At 43.8% G+C, this 24,547-nt stretch overlaps 1 protein-coding gene across 3 annotated transcripts in view; it reads left to right on the top strand.

Annotated features, from left to right (window-relative positions):
* OSMR (oncostatin M receptor) overlaps positions 1–24,547 on the top strand; it is a 61,847-nt gene that overhangs the window by 19,651 nt on the left and 17,649 nt on the right. For 2 of the 3 annotated variants that reach the window (XM_053591888.1, XM_053591897.1), the window contains exons 3-9: positions 3,476–3,648; positions 7,458–7,629; positions 9,726–10,004; positions 11,183–11,321; positions 11,832–11,983; positions 21,632–21,774; positions 22,101–22,254. In XM_053591888.1, the coding sequence (XP_053447863.1) occupies positions 3,476–3,648; positions 7,458–7,629; positions 9,726–10,004; positions 11,183–11,321; positions 11,832–11,983; positions 21,632–21,774; positions 22,101–22,254 (1,212 nt within the window). The remainder of the gene's footprint in view (positions 1–3,475; positions 3,649–7,457; positions 7,630–9,725; positions 10,005–11,182; positions 11,322–11,831; positions 11,984–21,631; positions 21,775–22,100; positions 22,255–24,547) is intronic. The other variant, XM_053591906.1, reaches the window with a different exon arrangement.

Here is a 24,547-nt window from a genome sequence, read left to right as displayed (position 1 = left end):
TAGTACTTTGAGCCTATTTAGAAGTAGGTTCTTAAACTTGGGAGTATCTACTGGTTCATCAGTTTTCATTACTTTCATGCATATTTAATAAAGCTTTGCTCTTTTCTCTTCCTGTACTCGTTCTGTGCTGTACATCCTTTGTAGCAGAGCGTGCCTGTGGATGCTGTTACTAAGTACACCCACAGCTCCTGTGCCTGGATTCAAGACCATGGTGTTTGCCAGGGATATGTGTAGAATTTCTCATCTTCTCTTAAAACTCCATAAAAAGATACTTGGAAAAACAAGGAGATGCTGTCCTGATAAATAGTTCAATTCTCCGTGTGACCTTGTTTAGGTCTGAGTGCATTTATTTTAGGTCCAGGGCACATGGGAAGATGCTGCTTCTTAAAAATCACAGTTTGTTAGTTTCTTCCATAATCTGAAGCTGAAAGGTGGAAATAAGGAGTTCTTATTTGTAGTATGGGATCCTCTTGCACAATCTATCTCAGTTGCTAAAATTTAAGTGCAGTGGACTAGGCTGAGTGGGCCACCTGCTACGAATGTCCAGGCAGCCAGACCCACCGCCCCAGCCTGCTCTCTAGGAAATCCCAGGCAGTTAACTTGTCAGCCCAGCCCCTCACTCTGGGGAGGCCTCCTGATCCCACCCTGCACTCTTACTCTTTGTTTTCTCTACTTCCTTTGTTTAGAGCAGACATGCATTTCCCAGTCAGTTCTCTGCTTCCAGCAAAAATCCCTTTTTTGCTAATATCCCTTCTCTGCCAAAAATCCCTTCTTTGGTAAATAATCCTGTCTTTGTCCTCCTCTGTACTATTTGGATTTCTTAATTCAATTTTTGCCTCTGTACATTAAACTCCTGCTCAGACAGTTGGCTTACCACTCAGTCCCTAAGCCAGGTTCATATCTGAGAATCAATGTCAAGTAACCTGGAGTAATTTCTCGTGACCAGTGATGCTCTTCAGTTACCCCTGGGCACTTACTTCCATCACCAGAGAGCGTATGTTTCTGTAGCATTTTCCATGTCTGTTGTGTGGACGTACACGCAGGCAGAAACAGAGATGCAAATATGTGGTGTGTTTTAAAACAAAAGTTAAATTACACTCAGAACATTTTTTTACTTAAAACAATACAACATATGATGAATACTTTTTCTTTGATATTAAATGTTCTTCAACGTTTGGTTTAATTGCTGCACAGGATCCCATCTTCTGAGTGGGCTGTGCTTTATTTCCTCAAGTGGGAACAGGGACAGTCTGAGAAACGGTTGGGGAAGTGGGAAAAGAGACTCATCCCAAACCTGACCTTCTCGGCCACACTCCAGCGAAAGGAAAGGAGACCCTGATGGACAGCCAGGAGCCCTGGGTTCTGGTCTGGCTGTGTGACCATGGCAAAGTCACTTCCCTTTTTTTTTTTAACCTCAGCTTCCTCTTCTGAATGATAAAAGGCTTGGACTTAGTAATTACGGTGCCTTTGATCTCTCTGACTTTACTTTGGTATTTCCCACTACTGCCCAAGGAAGTCATAGATTGCTTTTGACCAGATTATTTCTGACTGATGTCACCTGAGTCATTCAACCCTCACTAATAACATTTGTTAATACAGGAGTTCTTTTTTTGCCTAAGCAACATATGGAAGCTTTCTCAACCTTCCAGAAATAAAGTTTTGACATGTAGTTGACTCATTCATTCAGAAGCCAGTCACCAATGATCTGTCCTGGAGCTGGCTCATTCTTAGTCTTGCTTTCCCTGGGCTGAGTAAGACTTAGTTTCAACCTTGTTTTGCTCACAGTCTACAGCACGTTTTTCAACCTTTTAATCTCATAGCACACTTGCATCTATAGTTAAACATCACAGCATACTTAAATTGTGTTGATCGATAAAAAGAGTAAGAAAAAGGAACTTTTTTTTCTTTTGTGCTTTGAACTTCTTTCAAAAATAATTTAATTAATGGGCTTTTAAAAATTTTGAGGCATACCTAAGATCCTCTCCTGGCCCAGCAGTGTGCCTCAGCACACCAGTTGAAAATCACTGTTCTCCAGGGACCCAAACACAGAAGCAGATTTTTTCCTGCAAGCTTCTCTCGGTATTCCAAACAGGGCTTCAAATCACTGGAGGAATTGCACATCCTGAAGTTTCACTGCAGTGGAGTGAACCAGGTACCTTAAAGGAGTTCTTCTTCTAAAATACAAACTATGATGTGATTCTGAAACAAGTACATGTTTCAGACATTTACAAAATACAGAAAAGTATAAAAGAGAAAATTAAAATCACTCAACCCCACCACCAGCAATAATGACAGTTAACATTTTAGTTTTCTTTCTTTCTTGTTGGCTTTCAAAAAATAGTGTGTACTTTAAAAACCATCAAATGGGGTACATAGTCCATCATGATTTTTAAAAAGTGTATACAAAAATTTAAGAAAAGCATATGTGATTTAAATTTGACAATGAAGTAAAACTTGAGTTAGTAGGATTGTGGGAACTCCATCAACTTATGTGTTATTTGAACTTTTTATCGTGATCATATATATTTAAAATTGAGGTGAACTTGATATAACACAAAATTAACCATTTTCTGGTTAAAGTGAGCAAATCAGTGACACTCTGTGTATTCTCAATCTTGGGCACTGACACCGGTGTCTGGTCCGCCCTTCGGAGCAATTTTTTTGGGAATGGCCATGTCAGGTGGCAGATGTATCTGCTTACACCTCTGTGTGCAGGCCGTTGGCAGCGATGCCCCTGGTGGTTTCAAGGTAGCCTGAGAGATACGGGCTGCTTTGCAAGGGGACTGCCTGCAGCAAATCTCATTTTGAATTCCCAACCTTTCACAGACTCCATCACACCACAAAGTCCTCTGCACTTTCAATCTCTCGTTTTGTGTGAGTTTATTGCGTCCCTCCCACCAGTTCCTTCTTTTTCTGGGAACCTTGCCACAATTACTTCACTTTACCCTGAGTGCCTGGTATGTTGCTACTCTCATTCAAAGAGTTCAGCAGATTCTTGCTACAGGTATTTTAATTTCAGATTAAGATCTGTGATTGCATCTAGAGTCAGAATGTGTTCTTACTTTATATCCTTTTATAATAGACTACAAAATATTGACTTGCAAAATAAAACTTTAATTTTTGATTTCCAGAAATATGAAATTTATGGCAAAAAAAAGTCCTTTTTTTTTTCAGGGTTGTTATAAACTTCTAAACCAGTGAGATTATTTAATAAAGGATTATCTGTAGTTCTATTTATCTGTTTTTCAACTTATACACTTGCTGTGTATTGCTAAGCAAGTCATTTCATTTGTTTAGGTCTTGTCTGTTAAGTGATTTCTAATTTCCCTTCCAGCTATTCAAAGTGTTTGATTCAAAGATGCCATATGAGCGATGTTTTCTAAAGCTGACCGATGATGATACAGTTGAATTAGCTGTGGCTATCAACCACACTCCTGTTAAATGTTGTTTCATTCCTTGTTTTGGTCTTTTTCAGTCTTGACTGAACATTTACCATTGACTCCTAAGGCACTTAAAGTTTCTGTCAATTCTACACAGCAGCGTTTGCATTTACAATGGACTGTCCACAACCTTCCTTATAAGGAGGAATTAAAAATGATATTTCAGATACAGATCAGTAGAACTGAAACATCCAATATCATCTGGAAGGTAAGAATTTTTGGTTTTGGCTCACTATTTTAAAAATGCTTTTCTGACATCGTAATTTGTCTTTTGTAACATCCAAAAAAATCTCATTATGGAAACATATTAGCCACTCAAAACAGTTTTCCCAGGTAGTTGCATTTCAGTGTCTGCAATTAAGGGGACCCAGGGTGAAGAAACATGACAGCTTTGGTTCGGTGGGCAGGATACGACGTGCTAGGAAAAGATTGTTTTCTCAGTTCTGCTGTGCCCCTAACGAGGGCTGGAGCCAGAGATCCGTGGAGATCAGCCATCTCATTCTTCTTTTTTCCCCATTCCCTATTTTCCTAACTAGGAGGTTATAATTTGGCAACATTTCTCTTCCAGTGTGGCTTCTTTCTATTTCTTTGCTTACAGTGTGTGGAAATGCAAGCCAGGGTATAGCCTAGCACTTTGTGTTCCAGCCAGCAGGGGGCCGTGTGGGAGAGTAACTGACCAAGTTGTTTGTTTGTTGCCACACATGTGACTTTTTCTACAGCAAGTCAAATTAAGAAAATCCTTAATTTCATGTTCTTTTTTGTCTTTGAATTATTTTGGGTAGACCTTTCACTTATCTTGGATCAAATAATGGTTGTGTCTGTTTCCCCGAGGCCTGCCCAGTCCAGTGCATTGGGACACATTGGTGGCATCTTTTGATTGGTATTGCTGATCTGGAGAAACTTAATTAATAATCCAGGGCCAGGCACGGTGGCTCACACCTATAATCCTAGCACTCTGGGAGGCTGAGACAGGTGGATTGCTTGCGGCCAGAAGTTCAACACCAGCCTGAGCAAGAGCAAGACCCTGTCTTTAAAAACTAGTCAGGCATGTGGCAGGCACCTATAGTCCAAGCTACTTGGGGGGCTAAGGCAGGAGGATCACTTGAGCCCAGGAGTCGGAGGTTGCTCTGAGCTGTGATGCCATAGCACTCTACCAAGGGTGACAAAGTGGGACTCTGTCTAAAAAAAAAGAAAAAATAATAATCCGCACATACATAATGTTTAGTCAATTATCATGGAGTGTTTAAAGGTGGTGAAATGTTTTCTCATTGAAAGGACCTGAGAATGTGCTTGGAGGGCAGGGAAGCTCAGGGCCACGTCGGGACCTCCACTGGCTCATTTGAGGTCCCCGCTTCTCCCAGGTGGTGGAGCAGTGGGGGCACAAGATCCAGAACGGGTGGTTCCTTTAGCAAAGCCTAAAGTTCACTCATGGTAAAGTGTCCAGTTACTTTCTACAATCATTATTGCGTGTGAGATCCAAGCAAGTGGCCTAAGTCAAACACAGTTTTGACTCTGTCCATTTAGGATTCATCTCGGGTCTATAACTCTACCCCTCCAAGGGCAGTTTCCACCGTGAGAGCCACTTAGTGTGCTGGTGGCAGGAATGGAGCTTCTGTGTGGCTGTTCACTTCCCACCATCAGGTCCTCTTCCCACCATACCACCTCATGCTAGTAAATTGGATTTTTTAAAATGGATATTATAGTTGATGTTTGGACCCAGTAAAACATTTCACAAAGATGATATTGTCCAAGAAAAAGAATTTGAAGGGACATGATGGAGCAATTGTGGAAAACTGGCATGTAGCACCCGTTAGCAAAAATAACATCCACCATAGACCAAATAGAGCCATCGTTTATTTTTCTAAAACACAGTTCCTATCTGTTTTCATATTTGATTAATGAAATAGTCCTCTCCTCAAGGTCAAGCAGCATGTGTAGCCCCCTGCTGTAACTTACCAGGGCCCGAGACCCTTACCTTGTCCATTGTGTGGTTCTCCCAATACCCCATCCAGCCTGACTCCACAAAGGAGAAACCCAAGGCACAAAGAGGTTTTATTGTGTGACACCTCTCCAGGTGACAGAGGCAGGGCAGTATCATCCTTCACCCATTCCTAGACCAGGATGATAGTCACATGTAGTGGCCCTGGCCACGTTTTGCATGCACTAAAGGGTAGGGGTTTGATAGAGAAATTTAGGTTGCTATTTTCAGTGGGCACATGTCCCCCAGAACATGTGAAGCCATGAGAAGCCCTTATCTGAATCTTTCATTCCTCAAGTTGAGGACATATGTAAGATCTTCTTCCAGAAGGAGGAGGACGTCACTGTGTCTGGACCAAAATTTCCCTGTCATGGGGCAGCTCCCTGTAACGCACGCCCTGCAGGGCACCCTCACTTGGCTGACTCAGTGTCTCTCAGATCACTGTGTTCCCAAACAAGCCAAAGGAAAAGCATCTTGAGCCAGATGCTTGCAGCTGAGCCAGGGGCACCAAGCCGTTTCCTGAATGGGATTGGCCAAAGATTTCTCCTGGCAGCGGTGCCTCATGGCCCTGCTCTGGGCCAAGGCTCTGCCCTTCCCTCAGGCCATTTGCTCTATGATTTTATCCATGCCAGAGGAATCAGAGTAGCATACTACCATAGCTCGAGCTTGGCAGGAACCTGAGAGTGCATCAGTCTAGGGAGAGAGCTCGCCCTCAGTAGCAGATCAGTGACCTCGGTTAGCCTTTGTGTACATGGATGTACGTGCCTATTTCTTGTACCTTACCAATTACTGCAAGGGAAAAATTCACATGCTATTTTGATAAATGAAAATGGCCCAAAGATGTTTAAAAATATTTAAAAACATTTAAAAATATTGCTCAATTGATGTATTCAAGGAGAGTGTTATCACCTTCATTAACAAGGCTGAAAAGACTACAGACCATAAGTTGAGGCTAGACAGAATCCACACTAATAGTGTCTGGGGGAAATCCACTCCTAGCAGACCGAGGAAGTGATTAAATTATTCAGCATGGAGGTTTGGCCAGTGGGCCCAGGTCAGGCCTTGTGCAACGCATGGCGCTGTCTCGGTGGCGAGCACACTGGCAGCAATGAGGAAATGAACGCACGATCGGGCATCCTGCGTACGGCGTGTGTGGGTTACCAGCAAGGTGTCCTGGGCTTGGGGATAGGCTTAGTCTTCTCCCACAGTTCGCACTAAGGACTGTTTGTGCAGAAATGTCAGTGAGGATTGGAAGTTAATTTAGTAAGAAGAGAGGAGGAGAGTGCTCTGGGAAGACCCCTGAGAGAGAGGGGCTGGGGGGGTCCCAGGCCTGAAAGCACCCTGCTGTGCTGGAGCCCTGAACATGTGGAGGCTGGGGGGGCGCAGGCCAGGCTGCGCAGGACCACAGGGAGCAGTGAGGACAAGAGAGCACTGGGAACGAGGGAAGTGGCAGGTTCTGGTTTGCTGTTTTTTATAAGCCCACTCAGCTGCACAGTGGCAAAGCAATGGGGGAACCCGGAGAAGGCCAAATGTGACCAGTAGGACATGGGAGAGACAGAGAAACCCGCGGGGGGAGAGGCGGGGGGGGCATGAGAACCGTCCATTGACTTCGGGAGCCAGTGCAGCTCCTGGGGTGCTGCGAGGGACTGCTTTCTCTACTGGGATTCGGCCAACCTGATCCAAACCTGGCTAACAATGGATATTAAAAATGCCATCAATCTTCATTTTGTTTTTTAAGGGATGGCTCAATTAATTCTCTAGTGTTAAGAATTTTCTTAGCAGGTTCTTTGTGACCAGTGTTGAGAGTAGTTTCTGACTCCAGTATCTTCCCCCGCTTGCTGTGCGTGAGCCTCCGAGGCAAGGGGCTGAGGTTTTAGAGGGCAGAAGGTCATAGCTGGAGCCTTCGGAGCCGCTGACTTTCCTCGTGCGTCTTGTGGACTGACAACGGGGTCTTAGATGTGTGCTTTGGGACAAGTCAAATCAGGCTGTTTTCCAGGAGAGGATGGCTATATATTTCCAATTTTCTCCTTTCCTTTTAGGGGAATTACAGCACCACTGTGAAGTGGAACGAAATTCTGCAGTGGAGCTGGGAATCCGAGCTTCCTTTGGAATGTGCAACGCACTTTGTAAGAATAAAGAGTGTGGCGGACGATGCCAAGTTCCCTCCACCAAATTTCTGGAGCAGCTGGAGTTCATGGCAGGAGGTCAAAGGTAAGAAGCGAGATGGTTACGAAAAGATTTAATATTTTATATTACTGGACATCAATAGTCAAAGAGTGGAAATCCCCTTTGAGAAACTATAGGAAGATAGTGACATAATTTTCCTTTGGCTTCTACTGGAATTAAAAAACACAGGTAAGAAACTCGCCCCTGGGAGAGAGGTGTCTGAAGTTCCGCTTCTGAGCTTACTCACCAAGGCCAATTGAGCAAACTCCGTTTTGCATTTGTTTTCTAAATGTATGCAGTGTTTGTATTAATAGAATGCTAAGGATCAAAGCAGGACATACACTACACACATGTTTTTATTATAACAACACAAAATGTGTATGCACCCGTGGTGGTGACTGGGAAGGTTCTGTAAAGGGCCAACCAGGACCTGTTTTGGCTTGCAGACTACACAATCTGTTAGGACTACTCATCTCTTCCATTATAGGGTGAAAGCAGTCCTAATGCATAATAGAACGAGAGGGCTGTGTTCACAAAAACAGATTGTGGGCTGGAACCGGATCAGCCCTCACCTAGGGAGAAGGGGAGAAATTTGGATCAATGAAAGCTGTGCTTCATTTGAGTGATGAGGCAATAATAGACATGTTTTAAGTATCCCTTATGATTTTGTTGTAATTAAAATTTAGAGTGGGTTTTGTCAGAGTTTCTTATGTTCCTGTTAAGCTAACAATGAAAAAAATAATAATAGAATGAAATGTACGTTCTAGTCACCTTTTGAAGTGTGATACGTATTAGTTTAGTGTTTGTGTCAGCCCTGTGACATATGCAGCACTTTTACTCCCACTTCACAGATGAAGAAACGGCACCAAGGGACGAGAGGATGCACCTCAGGCCATCAGGCTCTTTGGTGCTAGAGCTGGAATTCCAGCCGGGGCAGTCTGGCTCCAGAGGCCATGTGCTTAACTATTATATCCTACCACCAAAAGAGGGACACAGGTCCAGGCAGCCCCTGGGTTATGGACAAGATAGGTTCTGTAGGTTTGTTCTTCAGTTGAATTCGTATGTAGGTTGTAACAGGCACATTTACCTATTACCTGTACCAGCCCTGATTGTAAGTGTGAGTCGTACATCAGTTGAGTGCTTGCAAATCAGAAACTACCTGTACAGGGAAAAAAAGGAGAGATAAAAAAGACAGTAAGAGAAAGAAAAGAACCACATTATAAACAGGTTCCATAAAATGGACTATGTTTCTCAAAACTGTAACCTCAAAAGGAACTTAAGAATAAAGGGAAAACCTGATCATTACCAACTTCCAAAGCACAGATTCTCAACCATGGTTGCAAAGTAGAATCATCTGATGGCCTTAAAAATAAATCCGGTGCCCCATGCCCAGGCCACACGGTTGCACAGTGGCCAGCAGCCAGCCTGCAGGCGGCTGGGGTGTGACTGGGGGTGTCAAATCCTAGCAACAAGCACAGTCAGCTCCTTCTGGAGCCCAGGCCCAAGAAGGTGCCAGGAGGGAGCCGTGGGAAGTCGGTGAGTTTCCATAGAAAGGGAGAGCCCTGGGGATTTTAATATGCCCACAGTCCCTGTAGAAGGATAGTCTGGAGCAAAAGGAGATGATATCTGGGTGACTGAAATTTCTGAGAAGGGGGAAGAGATGTGATCTCCAGTACAGTCCAAAGGGATGTGTGGAGTTGAAGCTGGGTAGACCTGGCTGGTCTTAGACATGGCTTTGCCGCTTACTAACTAGCTGAGTGAACTTCTGCTCAGTCCTACCCGCTCTGTCGTAGGCAGTAAGGCTGACGTGAGATAAAGTGCGTAGGCACTCAACGCAGGGCCTCCCGTGCAGCTGGGGCTCCGTAGAGACTGGCTACGGCTGCTGCAGCACCCATCCCACAGTGATCAGCAGTGCCAGTGATAACGCTGCTGTCTTTGGCCGGGGCAGGAAGGGCCGCGGCAGTGGGATGAGCAGAACAACAGGAGCGGTTTTGGAAAGGACTGTTTTGCAGGCACCAAAAGGTTGGGGTTTGATGGAGAAATTCAGATTGCTATTTGTTCTCCAAAAGGTAGCAAAAGTTAAAGTTATCTACCGAGAGTGAGAGTCTAATTCAGCTGTCTTTTTTTTTTGGTCTTAACAGTACAAGATTCTTTTGAACGGAATACATTGTTCATTTTCCCTAAAGATAAGCTGGTAGAAGAAGGCTCTGATGTCACCATTTGTTACATTTCTGGGAACATTCAAAATAACATATCCTGTTATTTGGATGATGAACAGATTCATGGAGAACAACTTGATCCACATGTATCCACATTCAAGTTGAAAAATGTTCCTTTTGTTAGGGAAAGAGGGACAAATATCTATTGTGTGGATCAGGGGAGAAATACCATAAATGGTGGCACTGTTCTGTTTGTCTCAAGTAAGTATGCAAATTCTGTGTGGCCCTCTCTCCTCAATCCCTACGGAATAGATTGAATCTCCTTTACTACAAGACAAACGTTTTCAAGAATGGTCTTGGTTTTCTTGTTTCCCAAGTCTTCCAGGGGAGGCTCCGGAAACGATATCCAGAAGCAATGCTTCCAGGATTTCCTGTTGTTTTCATGGCTTTACTGACTAGGATATTCCTAGACACCGAGAGAGAGTTCAGGTCATGACCTGGGCTGCGGGAAAAATCTGCTTTGCCTCAGCCACGCTGGCATTTCCACAGGATCACAGAGGGAGGGGAAGGGCTGCAGGTTGGGCCACCACATAAAGACAGCCAGGGTTGTGGTCTGGACGCTCTGGGTTCAAACTTTCTTTCCCTGGCTGGGAGTGTCCTCTTGACCAAATTTCTCAGCTTCTCTAAACCATTCCTCCTCTGTGAAACGGGGATGAGGATGGCGATTGTGAGGATTAATGAACGAGGGCTGTCCTTGGCCTACAATAGTGGGGTGGAGAAGGGAATCAGGAAACAGAGGCTGTTACTGTTTTCATTGTGTGGCTCCAGTGGACACCTCACTGGAGTGGGAACGTTTTCATCTTCATGCAGGTCTGTGTGCACATACAGGGACTTGTGTTTTGTCTTGGGGTTGCCCTCCCTGCACAGTAGGGCAATTCCTGTGACTCCTCCCTCCTCACATCCCCTGCCAGAGAGCTTTCTAGTCTCTTGGATGCTTGGTTCTCCTGTGCCCCTGGGTGTGGTCACCAAGGATAGCAGTGACTCCAGGGACTTAACGGGTGCTATTCCTTGGAATCCTCAGGTCTGGGCTGCTGAGTTTAGTAGCTCACAGAATCTGGCTCTCTCGCATCCCCTGGGCTTTCTGTCAGCTGTGGCCCTGGGCCGGCACTGGGGTTACAGCTTTGCCAATTGCAGACAGTGTCAGCCACATACACATCCCTGGCCAATCATCCCTGTGGTGTCCCAAGAATGGAAGGAAGAAGGGGTGGAAGATGAGGCACCTAAGAAATGGTTTTGGGAACTCTGGGGGGCTCTCAGCTCAGTGAGATCTTCATCACTCAGAGAAACTCAGCACTTTAGGGCCCACGCTTCCGTGTGATTTGTCTTTCAGTAGAGATTTTAACTAGGTCTTTGGTCTGTGTGTATTTTTGTATGGACAGAAGTACTTGAGGAACCCAAGGACTTTTCTTGTGAAACTCAGGACTTGAAGACTTTGAGCTGTACTTGGGATCCCGGGGTGGACACCGCCTTGGCTTGGTCTAAACAACCTTCCGAAAGCTACTATACTTTATTTGAATCGTAAGTTAGTTGGGGTTGCATTACGGACAGATTCTTCCTTATTTAAGGGTCCTTGTGATAGCATCACAAAAGCTACACTTTGGTGTTGCAGGAAATTTGAACATATATTTTGAAACCACTTCAAGGTCAAGAAGCAGTGGTCATAATGTATAACATTTTCTACCTGAGGGTACTGTAAAAGGAATATTTAGCATAAGAATAAGACAGTTAATGGTATATCTAGATATGAAAATAGCCCCATCTGACAATCTAGGTCTACCTAATTTCTCACTTTTTAAGAATATTCCAAGTAAATTAGGAGATGTTCTCCCCAACCATGAGGAGGAGTCAGTGATTGATTACACATTTAACCCCATGTTTCAATTTTGTTGAAACAGTATTTTCCTTTTTGCTTACTTGCTGGTGATGGATCAATGCAAATATGTGGACCACAGTGTGAATGTTACCATAGGGATACCTCTGTTTTGAGGAGAATGTAAGCCCTGTAATTATTTTGTTTTGTTGTTTAAGATTTTCTGGGAAAAAGAAACTTTGTAAAGAGAAAAACCGGTGCAACTGGCAAATAACACAAGACTCACAAGAAAGGTATAACTTCACACTCACTGCTGAAAATTACTTAAGGAAGAGAAGTGTCCATCTTCTTTTTAACCCGACTCATCGAGGTGAGCATAGAGGTGTCACTCCCCACGGTGGCCACTGATGCGTCTTTGACACACTGTGTAGTAGATCTTACTAATTGACTTAAGTGTAAGTCAGAACTTACACACACTGTTCAGCCCACACTGCTCATGGATGCCTGGATCTGCTGTTGTTTGTCTTGATAGTATCATGAGCACCAATGAGCTTACTACCCAAGTTCAAAACTAGGACTCTGATGATAACTTAATTCAAGTCACATCTCATCTTGCTCCCCCCTTGCTCCTCCCACCAAGATGATTATCTCTTTAAATTGTGTGTTTATTCTTATTTCTTGTATAACTTGAAAAATAAGTTTTTATTTTCTTTAGTTTTAATCAATGTAAAGGGCATCGAGCTTTATGTACTAATTTGGTAATTATTTTTGTATAATATTAAACTGCTAAGATTTGTCCACAGTTGAGTGTTACAATAGTTCATTTGTTCTGACTACGGTATAGAATTTTGCTGTGTAAATATTCAATGTTTTATTCATACAACTCCTTTGATGGATTTGCAGGTTATATCAAGTTTTGTGCTTTTGGATGCAAAGCATTTTTATACATGTGTTTGGTATACATTTTTATACAGAAGGTGAAAAAAATGTATATACATTTTAAGACAGGAAAAAAGTATTAAAATTATAATACTCATTATTAATACTGATAACAAAAGCAGGGTACAAGTCATGTTTGAGCACCTCTTGTCATTGCAGAAGTCAAGTAATGAGGTAGATAGTCTGGGCTGCTGATTCACTCAGTATGGTGAGCAGGACCTCCTAGATGATGAGAGGTATTCACATCCACTCTCCCTTTTTCCCTTTTTCTGAATTTCTTGGATGCCCCAGTGAGAGACAAGGATTTATAGAAGAGGACTGGGCCTCTGCTTCCCGTAGGTCCCCGTGAATGGCCCTTTCCCAAGTCCCAGAATAATCTGGGGAAAGAGCATTTGAAACAGTCATGGGATGGAAACAAGTTTTGTTTTTTCTTTGAAGGGCAGAAAGAATGTCCTTGAGTCTTTCCTGTGAGAAAAGTCTTTCCTGGAATTGTGGGCAGTGATCAGATCACACAACAGCTGTAAGGCTGGGAAAGACATTTGGGCTGAAAGGTTTTCTTCAGAGCGAGACATGATGTGATGTATGCTGTGGGAAAAGCCACTCAGGCTGGACTGTGGGGTGCCAGGGAGGGGCAGGGTGCTGGTGAGGGGGGTGGGCTGGACCACAGCTGTGGTCTGAAGCTGGTGGAAGGAGGTGGTGTTCTGAATATAGTTTGGAATAGAGTTGATAGGACTTCTGCAGGGAAATACGGAAATGGGAATTTAAAACAGGGAAAGAGGCGTTTAGGATGACGTGTAGGGTTTTGGTGTAAACAATTGGACAAGTGAATGTTGGAAAACACAAGCCCACCAAGGTTCGTTGGTTGTGGTCCTAATGTTTTGCTATAGAGTCAGTTAACACAGGAGCATCTAGTTTCTTTTTACACAGTGGACACCAGGGCTTGGTTCTGTGAGGCACACAGTGGTCTAAGGAATTCAGGAACAGGTTACCATGGGCAGGACGAGACGGTCACTCTGGTCTTTGACAGAACAAGGTCCTGGCTGGCAAACCCAGCACTTTGTGGTGATCCACAGGGAGACCCTATTGAAGGCCTCCCACCTCCAGGCTTCTGCAGCTGCTCCATCTTCCCAGGGTGTCAGGTGCTGTCTACCTGTTGGATGGGGTGGGGCTGAGTTAGCGTAGAGACCCAGTCTTTCTGTCCCAGTCCGGAGGCTGCTACCTCTGCAGCTCCCACTGCCCTTGCTGTGTGACCCTGACCTTTTGGTCTCAGGCCAAGCGGGGAGGCCACATCCTATATATACACTTGACATGTTTCATGCTGTTGCCTAACCAGCTGGAAGGATCAGATGTCCTGGGACCTTAGCACCCTGGTACTGATCAGTCTTGTCCCCCCACAATCCCCCCGTGGACTCCCCAAAAGGGGCACAAAGGTTAAAAGCAGAATCTCCAGATTAGAGTCAGGGGGTCCTGTGGCTGAACCACAAACCACCTTCCCCAGGACAGGCACTGTAAAGGGAAAAGGGGAAAGGCAGGGTTGGGAACACCTGGGGTTGGGTTTCACAGGTGCAGCCTAATCAAGCAGCCGGCTTGTCCCCCTCCACCTGCACCGTGCGCAGCATTCTCAGTGTGCCTGCCGTGCTGCGTTTCCCTGGCACTGGAGAGCAGTGTCAGACGTGAGACGGGGGTGCTACCCCCCTAGCCGGCCATCCCGATGTCCTGTCTCAGTGGCTGTGTGAGGCTGCTGTTTCATCATTCAGGGGCTGTGCTGGCCTGTGGATGACAGGGTGCGTGGAGAGTTTGTCGTGTTCCATGACAGCGCACCTGTTGTTGTGTTGCTTGGGCAGAAGAGGGTGGTACTTCCCGAGGTTGAAGTCTCATGGGGTAGTCAGTGTGACAACATACTTTCTCTCAAGGGCAGCCATGGTAATCTCAGCATGCACGTGAGCGACAGATATTTGCCCTTTCCAGGCAGCTGTCATCCCAAATACCAAACAAAGACGGAGATTCTCTAAAAGAAAGTGATTCATATTCAGGAAGGGCATCGCAGTGGAAATAGCATAGGCCAGAGTAAACTGTGGGCATATTCAGGAAAGTAAAGAAGACAAGGGTTTTTAAAGGAAAAATTGAGAGGATTACGTAATTGTTTTGAGATCATTATCCTTGGTGACAAGGGCTGTCAGTCCAACTTTGGATAGGCAGTTGCTGGGCAGATGTTCTTGTAAAGTCTTTTTTTTTTTTTAATGTAATGTCTGTGTTTTTGCAGTTTTTTATGATAGTTTTGGTTGTCAGGCATTGGTGCCTGAGAATCCACCCCTCATGGAGTTCCCCAGCATCATTTTTCAGGGAATTTTAGTCATATATGTCTCCATTTTAATTCTGACAACTTTCCAGTGCTCCCTTTTGGACAAGATTTTTCTCAGAAATCATTGTTGATCATCTTTTAGTAAGGAGGGACCTGTCCCAGGTTACTGGTCTGGTTTCATGCCGGAGGGGGTGATTGGCAGCTTGGAGCCAGCATCACAACTCTTATAGCCACGTTTAAGCAATAAGGGAGGTTTGGAGAAAGTGACTCTCAGTTTAAGTCTACCTGAAGTCCAGTGTTAAGTTCAACTTTGTTTATTCTGTAGTCCTTTTGGTCATCAAAGTGCTGGGCCAGCATTATTCTGTTAAAAAGCATACTTCTGCAAAACTACAACAAGTAACAAGAACATAATTTCAAAAAGAAAATGCAAAATAAAATTAACAGTAATATGATAACCCCAGTTTGCATAAGAGTTTTGAGCTATGAACCTAGTGTTAAGGGCAGACAATCGAGTGATTCAAATGACCCTGGGAAATTAGATGAGACCAGTTAGAACTAGGTGGGATCTAAGTTTTCAAAAAGCATTTAGTGTATACAGGTCTCAGCTTCCCCACAGGAGTCTCCCAGGCACAGCATATGGTATTAGCAGGAACACAGACATGCCCTTAGTTCACCAAGAGGTACTAAAGCAGCGGTTCTCAACCTTCCTAATGCCGTGACCCTTTAATACAGTTCCTCGTGTTTTGGTGACCCCCAACCATAAAATTATTTTTGTTGCTACTTCATGACTGTAATTTTGCTACTGTTATGAATTGTAATGTAAATATCTGATATGCAGGATATATTTTAATTGTTACAAAGGGATCGTGACCCACAGGTTGGGAACCGCTGTACTGAAGGGTCTCTTCGGCCAGGTTTTGTCAAGTTACTAGCAGAAGCTACTGATTGTGAAATTTTAATTACATCATCATCTTGTTAAAGTAAGAAAACAGGCATAAGAATAGGCGTCTCATTATGATGGGGAGTCTTGTACCGTCAACTTGGAAAAAGTCATCTACTGCATGAAGCCGTCTACTTCTTATCCTGGTTTGCTGATCTCTGCAGCAGGCATTTGGGTGGACTTTCTGTGTGGCTCATACATGGGCCTTATCCCTTGAAATTTATATTAAGTTATCCAGCTTCAGCTTTAGGGCGTTAGGAACAAAGCAGTTTTTATTCTTACTTGCAGAATTGTAGTCAAATATTAGAGGAAATTAGGAGAAATTATATGTTTAACAAAATGGAACCTATTCATCTGGGTGAATTTTACTTGCCCTTATAGGGAACATCGATCCAAAGCCTTCATAAAATTACCTATCTTATTTTTAAAGACCTCTTTTTATCCTTTTTTTAGTTTCACATGAATTTGAGGTTAAATATTCAAATGTTTTTATTTTAGCTAGGACTTGCTGAATTATATATAAGAAAAACCTAATCTCTGAGTGGCCTTGAATTTTAGCAACAAATTTGTATTTTTGTTGGCTAATGTGGTTTGCTTGATTAGTCAACATAGGTAAGGAAGCATTTTGGCAAAAGACAGTTACAGTTTTTTGATTTTTTTTTTTGTTTTTTTGTTTTGCTCTGGTTTGGAGTTTTTCTTTTTTGTTAGTTTTTTGTTTTTTTCCCCTCTGCTTTTTCTGCAAATTGATATTATTGCTCTGAGCTCAAGATTTTGACTAAACTGATCTGAGACCTTAACTTTCACAAACTTTTATCTAGTTGCTTCCTTTTTAGATTATCAATCTTTTAATGAACTCCATCACCCTAAGTGATTGTTAGCCAGGCAAACCTAAATTTACCTTTCCAAAAGGGTTGACGTTTAGGTGTACGAGATAGGTTGTTGGTTGCTGTGAAGCTGTTGTAATGTGAAAGCCCTCTCTTTTTCTTATCTTGGCTGAAATATCCTAAGAAAAACATCTGAGTGGCATTTGAAATTAACGCAGTGGACTATCTTAATACGAGTAAAAAAGTCAACCAATTCAGAGTAGCAGAGAGGCAGAAGGAAAGAAAATAGAGGAACTGGGAGCCTCTACATACTAGCATTTTATTTTAATCCTGTAGTTGAAGTTTTTTAATTTGGTGAAAAACAAGAATGGACATTTCACATGAGGTATAATGAATGGCCAATGAGCGTGCAGAAAAATGAGGTAGGAAACCTGGTAAGCCTTAACGTTGGAGAATCTCATTCGGTTCCTTATTAATCTCTCCAAAGCAAAAAAGTCCTATAAATGCTGTCAGGGGATATTAGGAGTTTAGATTGATGTTTAGGTGGTGATAATGGTGGCTTTAATCGGCCACCTCACACCCACCACTTAGAATAGTGTTTTTCAACCTTTTTTAATCTCGTGGCACACTTCAACCTATAGTTAAAGTTCCGCGATGCACTTAAATTATGTTGATGAAAAAAAAAGAGTAGAATAAAATATAGTTACTGTGCTTTGAACTTTTTTCAAAAATAAGTTAATTAATGATCTTTAAAAATTTTTGCAGCATACCTAAGATCCTTGTAGGGCACACCGGTCTGCAGAGCACACCAGTTGAAAATTGCCAATTTAGAACATTTATTTTTGCTACTGGAAAATGTTCAGAAATAAGCAAGGGTGTATAAAAGAGCCAAATAATTTACAGATGTAACCAACCAATCCAAAATGAAAGCAAAATCAGAGTACTCACAAGAATTTTGCCCCAGGCAGGCAGATCAAAGAAATACTAAGATAGCATGTAAATTCTGCAGACATCAGAGGACTCAAAGCAGAAGAACATCGTCCTTACGGCAGAAAAGGCAAAGGATCTTTTATCATCCTAAGAGGGATGACACAAAATCCTTTATTAAGGTGGCCTTAGGGACAAATCAGGTTCTGAATGAGGTCAAAAAGAACTCAACCAAGGGAGAGATTCCATGAATCTAGGAGGAGATTCACCAGGGCAGAAAAGGTAACTCATGGAAGTGATGAGTGCAAAGGGCTCCGTGGCAGCGTACTTGGATCCAGTGTAGAAAATGATACGTATCTGGGAATGGGCATCACAACGGGAATACATGAGCCATAGTAACTACATCCATATTCAGGAAGGTAAAGGAAGACAAAGTTTCTTTCTTTCTTTCTTTCTTTTTTTTTTTTTTTTTTTTTTGCAGTCTTTGGCTGAGGCCAGGTTTGAACCTGCCACCTCCTATATATGGGGCTGGCGCCCTACTCCTTTGAGCCACAGGCACCGCCCAGAAGACAAAGTTTCTTTTAAAAAATGAGTGGAATTGCAGCTTGGCGCCTGTAGCACAGTGGTTATGGCACCAGCCACCTACACTGAAGTTGGCAGGTTTAAACTCTGCCCGGGCCGGCTAACCAGCCATGACAACTGCAACAAAAAATAGCCAAGCATTGTGGCGGGCGCCTGTAGTCCCAGCTACTTGAGAGGCTGAGGCAAAAGAATCACTTGAGCCCAAGAGTTTGAGGTTGCTATGAGCAGGGACACCATGGCACTCTACTGAGGGTGACATAGTGAAACTCTATCTCAAAAAAAAAAAAATGAGTAGGATTGCATAATTGTTTTGAGATCCTCATCCTTGGCTATTAGGATCAGTAACAAAGGCAGCCAAGGTTGGACAGATAGCTGCTGGGCATATGTCCTTGCAGAAGTTTTTTTGTATAAAGTTGTGCTGGCCTTTGTGCAAAGTTGCGGTATTTGCTGGGTCTTTTGTGATAGTTTCTGTTATCGTGCATGAGAATCCTCCCTTGGGGGGCCTTTGTTCTGTTTTTCAGGTGTTTGTTTTTTAACATAAGTGACTCCATTTTGATTCTGACAACTTTCACACAGCAAGCAGTTCCTATATTTCTTGTCCCCACCCAAGGGGGGTCTTTAATCGTCCACTCAATTGTTTTTCTCCTGACCAATGGCTGTGCTGTTGACAGTGGTGGTAGGGGGGCCGGCATGTCCATTACTCTGGCGTATAGTGGGCAGAACAGCTGTGTTCGGTCTTGGTCAAAAGATGGCTATCTAGGGGTGGACGGCAGCGGCATCCCCAGGAATCCCATCTGCTTTTAGTTTGTCAGGGCTGTCTGTAAACTGGACCGCACCATTGGCAGGCAAGGTTTTGAATCTTTGGCTCCAGGCAGCCCCAGGAGTAGCCGAAGCGGCCTCTACAGCTTGCATGGTCCCTTCTCGTTACCGTGAGCCATTTGTTCATAGAGCCTACACCATGCTCGTAACACTGGGTCCCAGTTAAACACCGCCTTAAATGTGCCAGTTCATTTAATAATTGAGTTCTGTTGGGCCTGTCTGGTTTTACTTTGTAACCAAGTGAGAATGGGCAATTCATGTCCTAGCATACATGAATTGGCTGTAAGATGCTCACTCTCCAGAGACTATTGCCCAGTAGCAAACAAGGGGTTGCCATATAAAAGGGGTACCTGGTGGCTGCCTCAAACAGTTATTAGAAATCTGAGAGACTGATTTCTTCTCACCAGGGACTCCAATCCTCATGCCTGGAGGCTTCGGGCACTGTAATTTTATCAGGCTAGTAGGCTCTGGTCTAAAGGTTCTGAACAGCAGTGTCTGGACCACAACTCGTGGAATGGCCCGCGCGGCATGTTGTTGTAGAGGCCCCATTAACTGTTGGTGGCTTTATTGGTCACCTTCACTAAGTGGATCAAAAGGACACTCAGGTTGGGGACATGGTATCTCCAGCGCCCAAAGATGCCTACCAGCTGTTGGGCCTCCTTTTTATGAGTGGGTGCCGCAAAGAGCAGCAGTTTTCATGAACTATGTCCGGGATACTTCTTTTTGGCTTTCAGCCTAAGTGGCCTTGGCATTTAGCCTGTGATAGTCCATTGTTAGTGTGCCCAGGAGGCCCTTCTGGCTGCATAACTGGGCTGTTACTTTGTGATAGTGTTATCTGTGACATTTTTATCCATGTAAAGTCCTGATTTAACAAGGCAATGTACAACGCTGCACTCACCATGCAAAACGGCTTCTGTTGGGTGACCCCCTGGGTTGGGTGGCAGAGTCAGCAGGCAGTAATGCATCTGCCCCCCTGTTACAGCTCGAATTCTTGGCTGTGAGGGGCCATAGCCCCTCAGCTAGAGGTGACGTCCTGTGTCACAAGCAGCCACAACGTCAGTGTAGACCCCAGCACAGAAATACCACAGGTCACTGTGTTTGTCCTAACCCCCCCTAAAGTGACCAGGAGACATTGCCATGTGGTCTCCAGTGTCCAGGAACCTCAGAAATATCTGAATTCTCCTCTTGACAAGAGTTTAGGGTTGTCGGCCTCCACTCTGGGACACAGAGACTTGGGCCCCTCCCCTAACTGCACCATTTGAATCTGCTACGTCTCTTTGTCAAACAGCCAAGCTGCAGGAAACTCTGAACAGGTATCCTTGTCTGTGCTCTGGAGCCTGAGTCACCCTCTCTCTGAAGGTCCCTGCACCGCGCATTTTGTTTCTTCTCAGACATCTTAAGGATAGTTAGAGGACGTGTTCTCCTTCCTTCCCAGTGGCCTCAGCGTGCATCTGAGCACCCACTTCCTGAGCTCTGGGCCTCACATAACAGTCCTGAGTTTTCTGGTCTCCACATTATTTTCTCTGCCTTAGTCCATGCAGCCACCTCACCCTCATCCTCAGGGTTTGTGTGTGTGAGAGAGAGAGACAGTGAGAGAGAGAGAGAGAGAGGTCTCTCTTCTCTCTCCTCTTTTTCCATAAAATATCCGACTGACTGGGCGGGGTGGCTCACGCCTATAATCCTAGCACTCTGGGAGGCTGAGGCAGGTGGATTGCTTGAGCTCAGGAATTCAAGACCAGCCTAAGCAGAAGTGAGACCCCTGTCTCTACTAAAAATAGAAAAACTGAGGCAAGAGGATCGCTGGAGCCCAGGAGTTGGAGGTTGCTGTGAGCTATGACACCATGGCACTCTACCCAGGGCAAAAGCTTGAAACTCTGTCTCAAAAAAACAAAATAAAACAAAGCATCTGCATGCATGGGCCCTCAGGTTCAACCCTTCTTGCTGTGCCAACTTTGTGAAGCGGGTTCATTGTGCACTGGGTACCAACTTGTCTCCGTCTTGTGACACAGGGCACACTCATGCACCGAAGCCACATGAAATGGATCCAATGCTCATACGAAAGCAGCAAGGAATGTCAGAAGCCTAGGAGTCATTGCCAGCTTGTCCCCCAAGGCTCAGGAAAGACACCCAGGACGAATGGGCTCTGATCTCTGTGTTCCTCAATTGTATCACAGCTGTGGGGCCTCAAAAAAACACCCATCCTGGGATTTAGATGACTCACTGGGCTAAAGCATTAAAGGACACCCTGTTTCTTGGGGGAAGGTGAACAGAGTTTGGCTGCTCCCCTTCCCTTTAGGCTGTTGTGCTCCAGGCACATTCTACATATTTTGTGTTGTATCCTTGACATTGTGAATGTCATTATGGTTAGACTCTGGGTTCTGTAGTAATTCTCCCTATGGGCCCCCTCCACCAAGTTTTGACTCCCTTTTGCATTCTTCCACTTGTGTTTAGTTTTTCTTTCTGAATTTTGTTCAATGTGTCTGATAGAATCATTGAGAGAGAAAGGCTGTGTCGTTGGCTTACTCTATCTTTCCTGTAAGTCTGGTCTTGTTAGTCATTTTCTCAAATGTGAACAAAAAATAGGTATTGAACAAATAAATGAAGAAATGAACTGCCTACTTACTAAAGTCTTTTGGATCTATGTGTGAATTTTTTTTTCTTTGTTTCTTTTTCTTTTCCTGGCAGTTCATCCAATGAGTCCCTTTAGTGTCAAATTTGAAAATGTAAGTGCCACAAATGCTGTCCTGACCTGGAAGGTGCACTCCCTTGGGGATGACTTCACACTTCTGTGTGAGATTGAAGTCTATGGTGAAAGACAAATGATACAAGTAAGAACCTGGGTTCATTTTCTATTTGCTATTTTCAAAAATCCTTTTATATCCTGAACAGGGAGATGACTGAATGAAATCAGTTTAAACTCTTATTTCTGTGTGGGTTTAAAGGATGTGGGTCATCTGTTTTAAAAGGGCTATGAAATTAATCATAGACTTTTAGAGTTGGGAAGAGGGCCTTAGAATTGTTTTTCCCTCCAAGGAACTGATCCTACTCCAAGTCAGTATTTGCATTGTCCTGGTTTGGCTTTGCAAGTGAGACATGCTCACCAATACATCTGTCTTCTTTTTTCTTTTTTTCTTTATTCTCTCTTTTGATCAAGCAGCACAATGTTTCCGTCAAGGTGAATGGCAGGTACCTTTTGAGTGAATTGGAGCCCGACACAGAGTATACTGCCCGAGTCCGCTGTGCTGATGCCAACCACTTCTGGAAGTGGAGTGAATGGAGTAGTCAGGACTTCACCACAGTGGAGGCTGGTATGTTCAGCTCCCTGACGTTTACCTCAGTGATCTAAGGCTCAGGAGATGGGTTGGCTTTCCTGAGAGCCTTTGGAAAAAAAAAAATATAAGAGGAATAGCATCTAAAAAATTAGACTAAATGCCTAAAGAGAAGTGTGTAGGAAGACCTCACCCTCAAACATTTGACATCAGTGTGATTTCCACGGCATAGTCCCTTCTTAGCTTTCACTTTCCCCAAATGGTTACTGAAGCTATTGCCAGATTCACACTGGACCTGGGACTGTGTAAATTAGTGTAGACATTTATTTAATTCAGGACTAGAGACAAATAGAAATGTCAATGCCAAGGAAAACATTGGTCTCATACTAAACAACTTCAAGGCCGTGTTTGGAGGTGCAGTGATATTTGCCTCCTTAGTCTTTATTAGTAAGTTTGTTCCAGGCTCCGCACACGGTGAGCACTGTCCAGCACGCTGTCAGAAGAGGCTGTCTGTTATGCCCAGGAATTCTCAAAGACCACACCATCACACTAGCCAAATTAACAGAAGAGTCCTTTATTTAAAAGCCGGCCAGCGACTGCCTCACACCTAACACAGGGGTTCGGACAGCAGCCCTGACTGCTTCAGGGATTGGGTTTTTAAGGCTTGGTCTGCATCCTGGTTGGCACACAGGCTGCTCAGGTGCATCTGGATACCTGGTTAGCAAGCAGCGTACAAAAGCAGAATTGAGCAGTTAGCCATACATCTTTGTTTCCGTACTTTCCTCACCTGGTATTTCTCAAAGGTCCGTCTGGGGACAGTTGGTACTTCCCAGTCCGTTTCTCAGGGGAGTTCGTCAAGCAAGAAGTCAGTGGGTACTTTCCCATCTATCTTTGGAGTGAACCAGACTTCCGACATGTTGTTGAGCCCAGAAATTTGCCAGGAGTTAACTGGTATTTCTCCACCTTAGTCTAGGCCTAACGTGTCCACATTCTGGCCCAGAGCGCCCTTTCATTTGTTCTTTCCTCGGTGTTGTTATTACAATTTCAAGACCATGTTGATTCAAGTTCTGGCTATTTTGATGCCAAAGGAAGGATTATATGCCTGCATTATCCTTCATTCATCTTACTATGTGTACATAGAGGCTGGCAGAACTCTTTCCGTTTCATCCTGGGAGGGCCATTTTAAAGCAGTGACTCTAATTTGGTGCTGGTGAAGGCTGTTTAGCAGAATTAACATCTGGGATTCCTTAATCAAGCCCAGCTTACCTCTCATATTCCCCGAAGGCCCCTGCCAACCCTTATACACACTGACATGCCAATAATTTTTCCCAGTGGAGGCAGACTCTTCAAGAATCCTTGCCACAGAAGACCCTGTTCTTGAGAGGAATATGGTATATTCCTTAGTTGTCTTTTATTCTAGAATCTAGAGAGAACACAAACTAATCAACAAGCAAAGAGTAAACAATCCTATTTATAAGTGGGCAAGAGGCTTCAATACAGCCTTCTCTGAAGAAGACAGATGAATGGCTAACAAACACATGAAAAAATGCTCATTGTCCCTAATCATTAGAGAAATGCAAATCAAAACCACCCTGAGATATCCCCCTATGCTAGTGATATCAGCCCAGACAAAGTTCCAAAGATGCTGATGCTGGTGTGGATGTGGAGAGAAGGGAACACTTGTACACTGCTAGTGGTATTGCAAACTAATATAGACTCTATAGAAAGAAGTATGGAGAATCCTCAAAGAAGTAAAAGTAGGCTTTCTTTCTGACCCGGTAAGCTCATTACTAGGTGACTACCCAGAAGGAAAAAAAATAATTTTACCACAAGGACATTTTGCACTAGAATATTTATTGCAGCTCAATTCACAACACCAAGTCCTACAATCAACCCAAGTGTCCATCTACACATGGATGGATTAATAAACTGTGGTATATGTATAGCGTGGAATACTATTCAGCCGTAAAAAAATATGGAGACTTTACATGTTTTGTATTAACCTGGATAGAGTTGGAGAACAGTCTTCTTAGTAAAGTATCGTAAGAATGGAAAAGCAAGCATCTAATGTACTCAATACTAATAAGAAACCAGTAGATAAACAACTACATGGCCTCATGAGAGAAAAACACAATTAAAATCAAGTTAGAGGGGAGATAAAGGAAAGGGGAGAAGGGAGAAGAGAGAGGACTTGGCAAGCTCTCACCTCATGTGCACGAGGTAGGAGTTTACAGAACACCCCCTGGGCGAAGGGCTCTATTACAACTCCAACTTTACCTAACAAATGCAAACAATGTAATCTAAGCATTAGCACCCTCATATTAATCTGAAA

The sequence above is a fragment of the Nycticebus coucang genome, chromosome 1, assembly GCF_027406575.1.
Source record: "Nycticebus coucang isolate mNycCou1 chromosome 1, mNycCou1.pri, whole genome shotgun sequence".
NCBI lineage: Eukaryota > Metazoa > Chordata > Mammalia > Primates > Lorisidae > Nycticebus > Nycticebus coucang.
The sequence above is the reverse complement of the archived record's forward strand: the minus strand, read 5'-3'. Positions and strand labels throughout refer to the sequence as shown.